The sequence below is a fragment of the Ranitomeya imitator genome, chromosome 1 (genome assembly GCF_032444005.1).
Source record: "Ranitomeya imitator isolate aRanImi1 chromosome 1, aRanImi1.pri, whole genome shotgun sequence".
Taxonomy (NCBI): Eukaryota; Metazoa; Chordata; class Amphibia; order Anura; family Dendrobatidae; genus Ranitomeya; species Ranitomeya imitator.
In genome coordinates this window covers 334,662,464-334,678,792 of record NC_091282.1, presented here as the reverse complement: position 1 = coordinate 334,678,792, position 16,329 = coordinate 334,662,464, and the positions used below count along the sequence as shown (strand labels likewise).

General features: G+C 39.7%; 1 protein-coding gene across 1 annotated transcript in view; it reads left to right on the top strand.

Annotated features, from left to right (window-relative positions):
• Positions 1-9,324, top strand: part of FAM222A (family with sequence similarity 222 member A) — a 134,396-nt gene extending 125,072 nt beyond the window's left edge. Inside the window, exon 3 of the mRNA XM_069759377.1 lies at positions 2,903-9,324. Within this exon, the coding sequence (XP_069615478.1) occupies positions 2,903-4,143 (1,241 nt within the window). The 3' untranslated portion in view covers positions 4,144-9,324. The remainder of the gene's footprint in view (positions 1-2,902) is intronic.
• Positions 9,325-16,329: the final 7,005 nt, after the last annotated feature.

Here is a 16,329-nt window from a genome sequence, read left to right as displayed (position 1 = left end):
TCCAAGAAAAATATATTTATTTTTTTTAAATTAGCTGTATACAGAGGCACAACAGGTCCAGTAACATCTAAGGGAGCTTGTATTATTATTATTTATTATTATAGCGCCATTTATTCCATGGTGCCTTACATGTGAGGAGGGGTATACATAATAAAAGACAAGTACAATAATCGTAATCAATACAAGTCACGACTGGTACAGGAGGAGAGAGGACCCTGCCCGCGAGGGCTCACAATCTACAAATAGACTGGAGTTTTATAATATGGTAGTGTGCATGAGGCATCGGAGTAATCTTTTTGAGGACAGGCTGTGACACTTTTTTTTTTTTTTTTTTTTTAATTTATATTGCACCGCACCGCAAATTAATTTTAACAATGAAAATATTTAGCAACTAGAGCCAAGTTAACCCTCTCTGCATCGCTACATTTTCTTACTGGCTGACTTAAATAGGTTAAATTTTAAATTACAGATTTTTCATTAATTATAGGGGATTTTTAACGACAGCGGTTCAGTCATTTTTGTCTCCCCAAGTACTTTGGGTGGAACCAAATGCCACAGTTCTAAGGCTCTTTTTGTCTCTTTTAACAGAAGAATAGAGACAAACGTGTTCTGAGCTGACAGCTCTTTCCTCCCCTGTCATTAAATTATTAACTGCCATCTCACAAAATATGGACTTTTTTTTTAGTAATCAAAAATGCTCTCTTTTTGAAGACACAAGACATTAGACACAATTTACAGCTATAATCATTAACAATGCATCGTGGAACATTCTACATTTGGCATTTTTTACGCTTTTCTTAAATAGTTGGGGAATGTTTAATCTGTTTGAATGATAGAAGTTTTCTAATGACTGTAATGAGGCCTTAAGGCAACGCTTATACCTATTATGGCTTTATTCGATCTAATTGTTTCTGTGCTCCTCCAGTCTGTCTTTACTCGTTTACCTGTTTTATTTTTGCTTTTTTTTCTCCTTTCTGTTATCACCTATTTTCCAATAAACCATCAATACCTCCTAATGTAAATTTTCTTGCTTCATTTTGTATCCACTTTTACATTTCCCCCACATAACTTTGTTATCCTAATGTATCCATCAGTAATTGCTGTCTGTAGGACTTTGCTGCACTTATCCTCCTTCAATATCTCATCCATCCATCTTCACTTTTCCAACTTTCTCCACTTCTTTCTCATTGTATTCCGGATCTATCAAACAAAATATATTATGGTTGAATTCTATAGGCAATTTATCATTATGATAGCCAAGATGAAATTGTTAAATGGATTATCCATGTTTTATTTTAAATTTAAAGGGAGTCTGTCACCCCCCAAAATGCCAATTAAACGGCATAAACCTTTATATAAGGGACATAGCACCTATAAAAATCACACTAGGCATCTACATTTTAACTTAATATTTGCTGAAAAATCTAACTTTATTTAATGTGCAATTGATGTCCCTTCCATGCACCCTTGGCATGGTCTATGCCTTTATCCACCCTTAATCCTTCCTATTTGCATATTAAAGCTAGTCCCTTAAGGTAACGTCACACTCAGCGATGCTGCAGCGATATAGACAACGAGCCGACCTAAACTAGATCGCTGGAGCGTCGCTGTAGAGACGTCAAACACAACAACTCCAGAACGATGCAGGAGCAATCCAGGGACGTAACGGCGACTCACTTCTCGTTTTCGCTGGTTGTTAGCTCCATGTCAAACAGCCGGAGTGTACCGATCCCACACATCTAGGGGCCCTATGCTCATTGCTGGCGTCGTTGCTTTTGATGTCAAACATGACGATATATGCCGACCTGGCGACAAAATAAATTTCTGGACTTCTAGCTCCGACCAGCGATGGCACAGCGGGATCCAGATCGCTGCTGCGTGTCAAACACAACGAGATCGCTATCCAGGACGCTGCAACGTCACGGATTGTTGTAGTCCTCTTTGCAAAGTTGCTGAGTGTGACAATACCTTTACCTTGATTGACAGTGCTCAGTTGGTAAGAGCAAACACTGTCTAAAATTTAGTTTGCATGTATGTGATTGCACACTGACTCTGGAGGAGAGCAGCAGCGTGCTCCAAATATCAGTGAGCATGCACACACTGTAGCACTTTCTGATACCTGGTTCCCTCCTGTCTTTGCCCACAGATCAAGCAGCTTCCATAAGGAGGAGAGGGCGTTGTGACGTGCTCACTTCAACGCCTGTCCTGCTTACTGAAGCCACTAGATCGCTACACTTACGGGGGCATCAAGTGGCTGCCGCAAACAGGCAGGGGCCAGGCGTCAGCACTCCCACAGCCACATTGCATGCATGCCTGTACTGAGACTTGGATAATGCCAGTGTGTGTAACTGATTTTAGACAACATTCACTATGACCAATATAGCACTGTCAATCAAGATATGGGGCTGGCTTTAATGTGCAAATCGGAGAATGCCCGGTGCACCAATGCATAGGCCTCATCAAGGGTGCAGCTTAGCGCCCTCATTTACATATTGAATAAAATATTAATTTAAAGGTTCTATGCCTGGTATGATTTTTATAGGCCCTATAGAAATGTTTATGCAGTTTAACTGGCATTTTGGAGGTTGGCAGACTTGCTTTAAACGCAATCAGTGTGTTTTAGGAGTAAAAAAAATGTATATACTCATAGTGCTCCTCTATAGTGATGCCAGGAGATGAGCTGGGTACCCAAGCAGTGGTATGGAGGAGTGACAAGGAATCCGTAAATGAGGATATGTTCTCCTTTTTTTTCTTTTTTTTTATATAGACCACACTGTCAATTTTTGGAACAAAAATGGGGTAGCAAACCCCTTTTATCATTGTAGTCTAGATAAGCCTGTATTTCCATTTGTCTTTTTACTGGACAATATATTAAAAATAACAGTTCTCTCTTCTGTTTCAGGTGAAACTGCTACACCAGTACAGACTGCAAGATACCCAAGCCCAGCCGAACTAGATGCCTACGCACAAAAAGTAGCGAACAGCCCACTGACTATCAAGATCTTCCCCACCAACATCAGGGTTCCCCAGCACAAGCACCTAAATAGGACTGTAAATGGCTATGACACTACAGGCCAGCGTTATAGCCCTTACCCAATACACACAAGTGGCTACCAAGGCCTTCTTGCTATTGTTAAATCATCTAGTAAAAGCGTGGTAAAGAATGTAGAGGGAAAACGGACTAAAATTTCTTCTGCACAGGTTGGTGTTGCTCCTTACCCCATGTCAAGCACTTTAACACAAGGCCAACCTTGCAATGGACAATTGAGTTATTTAACAAATCATAAACAGATGGATGCACCAGTGCCACCCAATGTAACAGTGGCAACTTCAGTCATTCCTTTAACAGGTCGAAATTTAACACTCCAGCAGTCCAACTTACCTTCTATTCAAAGCATCATTTACCAGATCAACCAACAGTGCCAGGCTCAGGCTTCTCACCAAGCTTGTCAAGGTGTAGTAGTTACTAACTCCAGTCCAGCTAAGCAGGGAATGACCAGTGGTTTTACTGCTATGACCGGTGGCACTGTGGCTTATACAGGCACTGTCCTGCAAGACTGTAGGTCTGGCACAGAGTTGGCATTGGGGTCTGCCCCATTGGTAGCCAAAGCTGGATCTTACCAGGATGGCATGGACTACCTTATTTGGCAACAGAAACAGCAGCAGCAACTTCGGATATACAGTAGTGGCAGTGGAGGAGGAGGAGCAATCAGCAAGTCACCTGAAGTCTGTCCAGGAGTGTCACGTCCTTATACTCTTGCTAGTGCCGTTGAGAAAGTCAGCTCCTCCCCATTGAACTGTGTTGGCATGCATGGCAATTTCTCTGTTGGTCAATACTTTGCCCCTCCTTGGAACAGTATCTTGGTCACACCCAATAGTGACTGTTACAATCCGCAGGAACTTGCCATTGGTCACAGGGATTTGGGAGTACATCCATCTGATGGACTAACCAGCATCCCCAGCAAGACCCTTTGCAATACCTCTATTCTTAGCAGTAGCCTTCAGTCTTTGGAGTATCTCATCAATGACATTCACCCACCCTGTATTAAGGAGCAGATGCTTGGCAAGGGTTATGAAACAGTGTCTGTGCCAAGGCTTCTTGATCATCAGCATGCCCACATCCGCCTGCCCATATACAGATAAAGTTCTTTCCTCTTTTCTATGTAAAGGTGGCCAACACTGGTTCAGTACACTAGATAATGCTACTTAGCCATAAGAAGGCATGTTTTTACAGTGCAGATGGCAGAGGTGAAGCTAGCCACCCCTTCCTACTTTGCAGTCAGAGTGCATAGTAATGAGAATTCTGGCAGCAAAAGGGTTTCTATATTTCTGCTATGGTCATGCTGTCTTTGCTCCTGCACTTTGTTATCTTGCAAGTAAATTGAAGAGAACGGCTCAGTCCAAAATTCAGGTTCTTTATTCCATGTCTTATGCCGTTACTATGAAAGAGATATTGGCTGTACTTGTACTGAATGCAAACCCGGTTTATTTTATTAGTGATTCAATGCAATCATTGGCATCTTGGTTTTTTTTTTTGTTTTGTTTTTATTTAAAATCTCAAAATGAGTTTGAATGCAGCAGCATTTCTCCCCACTGTAGCAGTAAAGGCTAATGATAAATTTGGTACCCCCCCTTTTTTTTTTTTTGTAACGGTTATTATCTGTTATGATTTTTCTGTAATCCCTCCACTGCCAACTATCCTGACCTCATTGAGACACGGCTTTACTTTTTAATAGACATGGTCTCCATTCTAAAACCATTGGATGCGCATCCTTAATTCATTCTACGTGTTACCTGGTCAGCGTATTATTTTTAAGCCTTGGAGACTTCAGCGTGAATTTACTTGAAGATTTTGCATCAGAACTCGGTGTAACATAATTCAAGAACCGCTAGCACAATGTAGTTACTGTGTTTAAAAATCTGTTTTGACCACATATAATTAAGGCTGAGGACTACATAACATGACACCGTTAAATAAAGCAAGTACCATAGTTATTTGATGTGCTCATAGGCAATATAATCCACTGGAAGTTCTCAGTAGAAAAGCCATTAAGGAGATGACCAATAATGTAATCAAGGGCTATATCACAGCATGTCGAGTGAGCGGCACAATGGCTTCCAGTGGAAAATAGCAGGAAAAAAAGCTTCAACTAAAATACAAGCTGACATGAGATACATTTCAGTGGTTTATATTGCCTTTAAAAAAAATCTACAGCAAGATTGACTAATATAGAAATCCTAACTCAATGAATGAAACAATGATGACTTTCTCCAATTGGTAAAACCTCTTAGAACAAGTTTCCAGTATAGTAAAAGGAAAGATAAAGTTCACCACTTAGGTGAGAAGGTCAGCGAGAGCAAAAAGAGGTTGTCCACTACTTTAATATTGCTGACCAATTTTTTTTAGCTGTTATCGATGTTGGCTGGAATTGCTCAGTTATGGAGCGGCACAGCGCAGCTCCATCAATTCTGCAGTGGCCATTCAAATCAATAGAGGGTGGATGTGCAGAACCCGGTCGTGGCAATTACTCTGACGGAGCTGCGCTATGCAACTCTGTAATTGAGCAGTTCTGGACGACACTGGGAACAGCTGATTGGCAGGGGTTCCAGGTGCCGTAAACCCACTGATCAGGCATGAATGATCTATACTAATGATAGGTCATCAGTGTTAGACAACGTCCTTAATTATGGAACATGCAGTTGAAGGATGAGCTGATCTCAGTTTTTCCACCCTGCAGTTGGGAAGGCGTCTGTGTTTTTCAGCTGTTTGTGATGCCAAAAGTAAGTGCATCAAAATGTCAAATTCAGGCTAATTCACGAAAATTACAATCTTCTAGATAAAAAGGAACATTAGTGCCTTGAACACTTACAGTAACATCCGTTACGACATGTATATGATTCCTTAAACCTTTCATATGCTTGTTCACCTAATTGCTACCACATTAAAAAGAGCACAAAATGAATGAATACACCAACAGTGCAACTTCAACCTTCTTGTTTCCCATCCATCTCTAGCTCCGGTAAGGCCAGAGCTTTTAATCAGGGAAGAGGAGGGGGCAGAAATAGATAAAAAAATAAGTACCGTAAGTGGGAAGGTGTACTGACCCGTTTGGCCACACCAAGAGCCTGTACTTGGTCTATACAGTCATTTTGTGCACACAAAGGCCATTTAACTATAAAAGAGGAGAGCGGAATAAATCTCCTTTAGATACCCTTTGGAAATGGCTTTTGTCCTCCAAAAATATGGCATCTTGAAATCCAATATGCATAATTTGCAGTAATTGGAGAGGTTGCTAGGTCCCCATATACATAAGGTTGTCATCCAGTTCAGCCAAAATCTGCAGATTTTACATGGGTGTGATTTATAATAATAATAATTTTTATTTATATAGCGCCAACATATTCCGCAGCGCTTTACAAATTATGGAGGGGACTTGTACAGACAATAGACATTACAGCATAACAGAAATACAGTTCAAAACAGATACCAGGAGGAGTGAGGGCCCTGCTCGCAAGCTTACAGACTATGAGGAAAAGGGGAGACACGAGAGGTGGATGGTAACAATTGCTTTAGTTATTCGGACCAGCTATAGTGTAAGGCTCAGGTGTTCATGTAAAGCTGCATGAACCAGTATGTAGCAGTACAGACACAGAGGGCTAATACTGCATAAAGTGTATGAGAACATGATGCGAGGAACCTTTTTTTTTTTTTTTTTTTTTTTTTTTTTTTTATTATAAATAGGCCACACGGTGATTTCATATATTTATGGGTTTTGACGTACAGGACCATACAGATATTTTTAGAAATGAACCGTGCTGCATTCATACAACTAGTCCTAGTATACTGATATTCTCTTAAACAGGAAAACAGCCACTTTGATACTAAATCCAGAGAGTGCATTCAATAGAAGTACGCTTTTGTGTAATTTCTCAATGCTGTTCTTTCATATCTATTTTTCATAAGTGTGATTTCAATACCTCCATTTCCAAGGGCATGGATTAAAGAACAAGGCGAAGCCAACTAACCCCAGGAGATTAGGAAGATAATGACCGAGTCCTAGATTCAAATAGTTATCTTATTTCATTAAAGTTAAATTTGTAAAAAAAAGTAGTTCAGTGAAAAAAAAATTGGCTAGATCATTATCTTTCTGCAGACCTAATTGATTTTTTTTAACTAATTCAGCTGCCTAACTTACCCACAATGCCTTTCAGGTGTGGCAGTGAAAGGATTCATTTATTTATACAGTTTATTGTGACATTTTACTATGTTTCCACTGGATCTGTGATGCTTTTTACCCTGTAAATTCAAACTTTAACAACAGGAATATGTGCAAAGAATGTGAATGAGGGCGAAAGCTTCATAGTTGCTGCTATTTTGGAAACAAATGAAAAAAAAAATCTCTTGCTCTAAAAAAAACAAAATACTAAAAAAAACAAAAATATATGTATTATCCAAAATAAAAAAATCTATATAATCTTACCAATGTCACATAACTGATTAAAAAAAAAATTGGTTCTGTCATTATCTGGCAGAAAATGGGATAATTAAGCAAAAATTGTTAACGTGAATTTCTTTTCTTCTGTTAGTACATGACTTGCACTAGTAAAAATGTAGAAGTGAACACAGGAGGATATTTAAAATACACACAAAATTACAAAAAGAACTTGAAAACTTGAATATAATTTTTGTAGTGTAATATTATTGTATAATTTACTTGTTGGCTGCTATACAAAAATACTGAAAACATTTCCTCATATCCCATGCTCTCTATGCTTGAAAATAGACTTAATACTATTCACATTTATGTTTCTTATTCATATATATTTTTGATTTTCAGTTGTCGTATGCTATTGTTTCGAGTGGTCAAGAAGTAAGGAATTAAGATGGTTGTGGTGCTTACTGTCTTAATCTGTGAATTTGGCTCTCTTTTGGGATTTAAAAAAAAAAAAAAAAACATTTTTACACCAGAGGGGTCACCAGTTTTCCCACTGTGTATGCATAGTCCTCAATGGGAACATTTTAAGGATTGTAGATTTCAGCCATGTTTGAATCCCACATCCTTATCAAAGTGGAAAAAAATGTTACTCAATAAAAGCAGCTTTGTATCTGAGTGCAGAAGCTCCTACTCTGGTGAATACAACAATACCATCCATTACATGATCAGCCATTCATCTGTGCATCTTCAGCAGCCCACTGTGATAGTTGATATTAAGGGGGCAAGTGAAGCCCAACACAAGGGAATTAGCTGCATCCTTTTGAAAAGGGGTGGTCTTCATTAAAATACCTATTTGAAATGGTTGGATCTCCACCCCAGGGAAAATGTAGTAGCAAACTAAATAAATGGCCAATGTGTAATATAGCTTTCCTGGCTCAAAGGGAGTAACCACCACATCTATGATGTCCAGATATACCCATTACTTGCCTGGTGTAATTAAATATGTATGGCCACATTGAACAACTCCAAAGGCCATTGTCAACTAAAATGTTGGTGGAAAGATTATTCACCAGAGAAATATTTGAATATTTATCCAATGATTCATTATTCAGCCACCAAATGACTTTTCCATAAACCACTTTTTTGTTCTTTTAAAGGGTACTCGGTTTCAACAGTCATTCTGTGCTGACAAAGTACAAGTGCTCAACGATTCGCAGTTGGGCCAATGATTTAAATGCACTTTCCTGGTTTTTATCCATCTCCACCCTTCTCTGGCTCTATGCAGCTAGAGCTGTCAATCAAAAAAGAGGATAGGGGTGGAGACAGATGGGAAAACAAGCAAGTGGGAAGGTGTATTTAAATAATGGACCCCACTATGATGCACTGAGCGCCTATACTTGGCTTCAACAGTCATTCTGTGCTGACAGAGTCCGTTTAAAGAGGTTGTTCAGTACTTTTATATTGATGATACATACTTCGGATAAGACATAAAAACAGCTTGTCCGAGCTTAATGTCATAGCTATACACACAGTGTTTAGTGGCTGTGGCTGGTTGCTGCAGATCTGCTCCTATTGAAGAGAGTACGAGCTGATCTGCAGTACTGGGCAGCAGCCACTAAAACAGCATGGAATTGTACTGCTTCCATCGAGCTAGTATCAGACGTAACAACTGATCACTTGGAGATGTTGGAGCCTTACCTGTCTGATATTGAAGATAGTTCTATATAATAATAGTGGAGAATTTTCTTTTAAATTAAATCGACCATACAACATTAATTGACCCAAAAGAGACACATGAATTTATAGGCTCATTGACTACCTTGCCTAAGGATCTTGTTAAACCCTGGGTTGCTTCATTTCTTCTGCAATAAATTTCTTTTTGATCATTTATATAGTCTTTTGAACTTTTAAGACTCGTAATCCTTGGTACTAACAGCTTGTATGCACCAACTTCACTCTGCATTGGTACTTTTGATACAGAAGCTTTTCTGCTCACTCTCTCTTTATAACTGTAGATGTTATTTATCTCAATAGGTTCATAATCAGATGAACATAGTTTTCTGACTTTGCCCAAATAGTCTTAAAAAAAGACGAAAAAATAAAAAAAAATTATCGTCACGCAAGGACTGTTTGCAATTGCTGCTTAAGTACCATTGATTTAGTAGTAGTAGTACGACAGATATAGCATTTCTGGGGACCAGTATTCCTTGTCTTACTAAGGACTCCTGCACATGGGTGTCATTAAATGCCACACATCAGTTCACTAAAACACACTTGGCAAATTAAATGAGATTTAATATTTTTTTACGCACATGGTTTCATGTCTTACAAGTGTATAAGAGTATGCTGTGCCGTTCTGTACATTTCTTAAATAATGTACCTATTACAATGTCTATTGACTTGCTCCTAAAGAAGAAAGGCATTAAAAACAGACGACATTGACCCATGTGCCAAAATCTTATATTGAATTTGTTATATTAAAATTAACAGTGAACATTGCAATTAATTCCTTTAATGTGGCATCAATTAATTCATTGAACATGGCTGTAACAGAACATGTGCAAGATTATTATATGCTCTGAAATAACTAGAAATTTAGTAAATCTAAAACAAAATAAATCTATAAAATTAATACAACTCGCAGCTTTGCGATCTTTATTTCTGGTCCAAGACTGGCCCGCCTAATAGGCGGATACTGCCAAAAAATGGTGTCTGACGGCACACACAGTGACTTTGTTTGCATCATTACAGTCAATGGCCTTAATCCCTTTTTCTAGGGCTTCAAAAGTAATCTCCGATGGAGTCACTGACATGAGGGTAAAGGCCCCTTCACATTAAGCGACGCTGCAGCGATACCGACAACGATCCGGATCGCTGCAGCGTCGCTGTTTGGTCGCTGGAGAGCTGTCACATAGACCGCTCTCCAGCGACCAACGATGCCGGTAACCAGGGTAAAAATCGGGTAACTAAGCGCAGGGCCGCGCTTAGTAACCCGATGTTTACCCTGGTTACCATGCTAAAAGTAAAAAAAAAACAAACACTAGATACTTGCCTACAGCCGTCTGTCCTCCAGCGCTGCGCTCTGCTTCTCTGCACTCCTCCTGTACTGGCTGTGAGCCGGAAAGCAGAGCGGTGACGTCACCGCTCTGCTTTCCGGCTCACAGACAGTACAGAAGGAGAGCAGAGCACAGCGCTGGAGGACGGACGGCTGTAGGTAAGTATCTAGTGTTTGGTTTTTTTTTTACTTTTAGCATGGTAACCAGGGTAAACATCGGGTTACTAAGCGCGGCCCTGCGCTTAGTTACCCGATGTTTACCCTGGTTACCAGTGAAGACATTGCTGGATCGGTGTCGCACACGCCGATCCAGCGGTGTCAGCAGGGAGTCCAGCGACGAAATAAAGTTCTGGACTTTATTCAGCGACCAACGATCTCCCAGCAGGGGCCTGATCGTTGGTCGCTGTCACACAGAACGATTTCATTAACGATATCGTTGCTACGTCACAAATAGCAACGATATCGTTAACAATATCGTTATGTGTGAAGGTACCTTAAAGCACAATGTGAACCCAGCTAAAGGCACAAAAAAAAGAATATGAACCCATAGGGATTCTAGGCCTTGTGTACTGGGTGCATTCACACAGCTTTACCCTAACTAGCAATTCTGTTCACATTTGCATTATGGGTACCCTGTGTAATTGCTTCTATCATCTATCATACGACAAAGCCCAAGGTGTCCGCCGGGATAGGAAACTAAGCATACCATGCATGCCATTCTTCTGTGAAATATGACGGAATTTGCACCAAATTCTATATGACGCAACTGTAATACTCCCTGTTTGATGCCAAGTTAAAGGAATTTTGCTTTGTCAATGTACTACATTTTAATTTCTAATTACAAATCTCATCTAATATAAACCCTCATCCTCTAATATTTATTTTAATTCATTTTTAACATTCTGTTGTAAAAGAACTTCTGACATTTTGTTTCATCATCTGCATCTCATTTAATCGGAAATAAAAACATATTTATGAACAATGAGTAATTTATATATAAATATTAAGCCTTTTATTTATTTACCCTCCCCCCACCAGGCTGTAACAATTGAGAATTTCAAGTTTGGCAATATATCACTGCATTGAACATGAACAGAACTGTGTAGGGTAAAGGATTGCTCTCTTCTATAACATGCCACTGTGAATCCAACAGTCTGCACTACAATTGCTTAAGAAATCAAAAGCTCAAAGATGGACATGTACTTTCTGATGTCGATTTCCCAGAGTAAAACTGAAATTTTATTTGAACTGTGCGTCTCAAGTCTCTCATTGCAGATTTCTGTATTTATTGTATAGTTTATTAAAAGTGCAATTTATCTACTGAGATTATAAATGATGTTTACTTTTTAATCATTTTACTCTTTAAGAGCTATGAAATAGTCAATTTGTCAGCATGCTATCTCAGGTCAGCAAACTGGGAATTTACACATTCTAGTTAATCACTGGAGCCCAAAAGTGTATTACTATGTGCTTAAAGAGGCAGAGGTAAGCTGCCTTGTAATGATTTATACAGTATTAATTTTAAAAGTGTGTATATATATATGTGTATATGTATGTATGTATGTGTATGTATATATATATATATATATATATATATATATATATATATATATATATATATAATCCAAAAAAGCAGGCAGCACATTCAAAATAGTGAAAAAGGAAGGATCCTTTTTTCCTATGTTTAGATCGATTATAGAAAACTTTGTCAGTTTCCTTGTAGGAGTTTTGCACGCATTTAGGAAGTGCTGTTTTTCTAGATATATAGATAGATATACAAAGATGCTTCTCACAAGATTAGAATATAGAAAGTTAGTTTATTACAGTTATTCAATATAAAAAGTGAAACTCATATTGAGTCTTTACAGAGTGATCTATTTCAAGTGTTTATTTCTGTTAACGTTGATGATTATGGCTTACAGCCAATGAAAACCAAAAGTCATTATCTCAGTAAATTGGAATAATTAACAAAAAACACCTGCAAAGGCTTCCTAAGCAATTAAAAAGTCCTATAGTCTGTGGCAGTAGGCTACACAATCATGGGGAAGACTGCTGATTTGACAGGTGTCCAGAAGGCAGTCATTGACACACTCCACAAGTAAGGTAAGCCACAAAAGGTCATTGCTAAAAAAAAACAAAAAAAAAAAACTGGCTGTTCAGAGTGCTGTATCCAAGCATATTAATGGAAAGTTGAGTGGAAGGAAAAAGTATTGTAGAAAAAAGATGTACAAGCAACCGGGATCACCGCAGTCTTGAAAGGATTAAGAGGCCATTCAAAAAGTTGGGGGAAATCCACAAGGAGTGGACTGCTGCTGGAGTCATTGATTCAAGAGCCACCACACACAGATGTATCCAGGACATGGGCTACAAGTGTCACATTCCTTGTGTCAAGCCACTCGTGACCAATAGACAATGCCAGAAGCGTCTCACCAGGGCCGAGGAGAAAGAGAACTGGACTGTTGCTCAGTGGTCCAAGGTGTTGTTTTCAGATGAAAGTAAATTTTGCATTTCATTTGGAATTCAAGGTCCTAGATTCTGGGGGAAGAGTGGAGAGGCACACAATCTGAGCTGCTTGAGGTCTAGTGTGAAGTTTCCACAATCAGTGATGGTTTGGGGAGCCATGTCATCTGCTGGTGTAGGCATACTGTGTTTTATCAAGACCAAAGTCAGCGCAGCAGTCTACCAGGAAATTTTAGAGCATTTCACTCTTCCCTCTGCTGACAAGCTTTTTGGAGATGGAAATTTTAATCTCCAGCAGGACTTGGCACCTGTCAACACTGCCAAAAGTACCAATATTTGGTATAAAAACAACAGTATCACTGTGCTTGATTGGCCGGCAAACTCACCTGACCTTAACCCCATAGAGAATCTATGAAGTATTGTCAAGAGGAAGATGAGACACTAGACCTAACAATGCAGAAGAGCTGAAGGCTGCGATCAAAGCAACCTGGGCTTCCATAACACCTCAGCAGTGCCACAGGCTGATCACCTCTATGCACCCCTGCATTGATGTAATTGATGAAAAAGAGCCTGACCAAATATTGAGTGCATTTACTGAACATGCATTTTAATAGGCCAACACTTTGGATTTCAAAATCATTTTTCAAGCTGGTGTTATAAAAGCATCTTAATTTGCTGACATGACGTTTGGGTTTTCATTGGCTGTAAGCCATAATCGTGTGTGTGTGTATGTATGTATGTATATATATATATATATATATATATATATATATATATATATATATATATATATATATATATATATATATATATATATATACAGTACAGACCAAAAGTTTGGACACACCTCATTTAACCCCTTACCGGCATCGGACGTACTATACCGTCCGATGCCGGCTCCCCTGCTTTGATGCAGGGCTCCGCGGTGAGCCCGCACCAAAGCCGGGACATGTCAGCTGTTTTGAACAGCTGACATGTGCCCGTAATAGGCGCGGGCAGAATTGCGATCTGCCCGCACCTATTAACTAGTTAAATGCCGCTGTCAAACGCAGACAGCGGCATTTAACTACCGCTTCCGGCCGGGCGGCCGGAAATGACGTCATCGCCGACCCCCGTCACATGTCCGGGGGTCGGCGATGCGTCTCCATTGTAGCCATAGAGGTCCTTGAGACCTCTATGGTTACTGATTGCCCGTCGCTGTGAGCGCCACCCTGTGGTCGGCGCTCACAGCACACGTGCAATTCTGCTACATAGCGATCAGCAGATCGCTGCTATGTAGCAGAGCCGATCGTGCTGTCCCTGCTATTGAAGCATGGCAAAAGTTAAAAAAAAAAGTTTAAAAAAATGTGAAAAAAATAAAAAAAACATAAAAGTTTAAATCACCCCCCTTTCGCCCCAATCAAAATAAATCAATAAAAAAAATATCAAATCTACGCATATTTGGTATCGCCGCGCTCAGAATTGCCCGATCTATCAAATAAAAAAAAGTATTAACCTGATCGCTAAACAGCGTAGCGGGAAAAAAACTCGAAACGCCAGAATTACGTTTTTTTGGTCGCCGCGACATTGCATTAAAATGCAAAAGAACGTATCTGCACCGAAATGCTATCATTAAAAACGTCATCTCGGCACGCAAAAAATAAGCCCTCAACCAACCCCAGATCACGAAAAATGGAGACGCTACGAGTATCGGAAAATGGCGCAATTTTTTTTTTTTTTTTTTTAGCAAAGTTTGGAATTTTTTTTCACCACTTAGATAAAAAATAACCTAGTCATGTTTGGTGTCTATGAACTCGTAATGACCTGGAGAATCATAATGGCAGGTCATTTTTAGCATTTAGTGAACCTAGCAAAAAAGCCAAACAAAAAACCAATGTGGGATTGCACTTTTTTTGCAATTTCACCGCACTTGGAATTTTTTTCCCGTTTTCTAGTACACGACATGCTAAAACCAATGATGTCGTTCAAAAGTACAACTCGTCCCGCAAAAAATAAGCCCTCACATGGCCAAATTGACGGAAAAATAAAAAAGTTATGGCTCTGGGAAGGAGGGGAGCGAAAAACGAACACGGAAAAACGAAAAATCCCCTGGTCATGAAGGGGTTAAAGATTTTTCTGTATTTTCATGAGTATGAAAACTAAATTCACACTGAAGGCATCAAAACTATGAATTCACACATGTGGAATTATATACTTAACAAAAAAGTGTGAAACAACTGAAATTATGTCTTATATTCTAGGTTCTTCAAAGTAGCCACCTTTTGCTTTGATGACTGTTTTGCACACTCTTGGCATTCTCTTGATGAGCTTCAAGAGGTACTTACCAAAAATGGCTTTCACTTCACAGGTGTGCCCTGTCAGGTTTAATGAGGGGGATTTCTTGCCTTACAAATGGGGTTGGGACCATCAGTTGTGTTGTGCAGAAGTTTGGTGGATACACGGCTGATAGTTCTACTGAATAGAGTGCCAGAATTTGTATTATGGCAAGCAAAAAGTTGCTAAGTAAAGAAAAACGAGTGGCCATCGTTACTTTAAGAAATGAAGGTCAGTCTTTGAAAAATTGGGAAAACTTTGAAAGTGTCCCCAAGTGCAGTTGCAAAAACCATCAAGCGCTACAAAGAAACTGGCTCACATGAGGACTGTCCCAGGAAAGGAAGACCAAGAGTCACCTCTGCTTCTGAGGATAAGTTTGTCCGAGTCACCAGCCTCAGAAATCACAGGTTAACAGCAGCTCAGATTAGAGACCAGGTCAATGCCACACAGTTCTAGCAGCAGACACATCTCTACAACAACTGTTAAGAGGAGACTTTCTGCTGCAGGCCTTCATGGTAAAATAGCTGCTAGGAAACCACTGCTAAGGACAGGCAACAAGCAGAAGAGACTTGTTTGGATTAAAGAACACAAGGAATGGACATTAGACCAGTGGAAATCTGTGCTTTGGTCTGATGAGTCCAAATTTGAGATCTTTGGTTCCAACCACCGTGTCTTTGTGCGATGCAGAAAAGGTGAACGGATGGAATCTACATACCTGGTTCCCACCGTGAAGCATGGAGGAGGAGGTGTGGGGGTGCTTTGCTGGTGACACTGTTGGGGATTTATTCAAAATTGAAGGCATACTGAACCAGCATGGCTACCACAGCATTTTTCAGCGGCATGCTATTCCATCCGGTTTGCGTTTAGTTGGACCATCATTTATTTTTCAACAGGACAATGACCCCAAACACATCTCCAGGCTGTGTAAGGGCTATTTGACCAAGAAGGAGAGTGATGGGGTGCTACGCCAGATGACCTGGTCTCCAAAGTCACCATACCTGAACTTAATCGAGATGATTTGGGGTGAGTTTTACCGCAGAGTGAAGGCAAAAGGACCAACAAGTG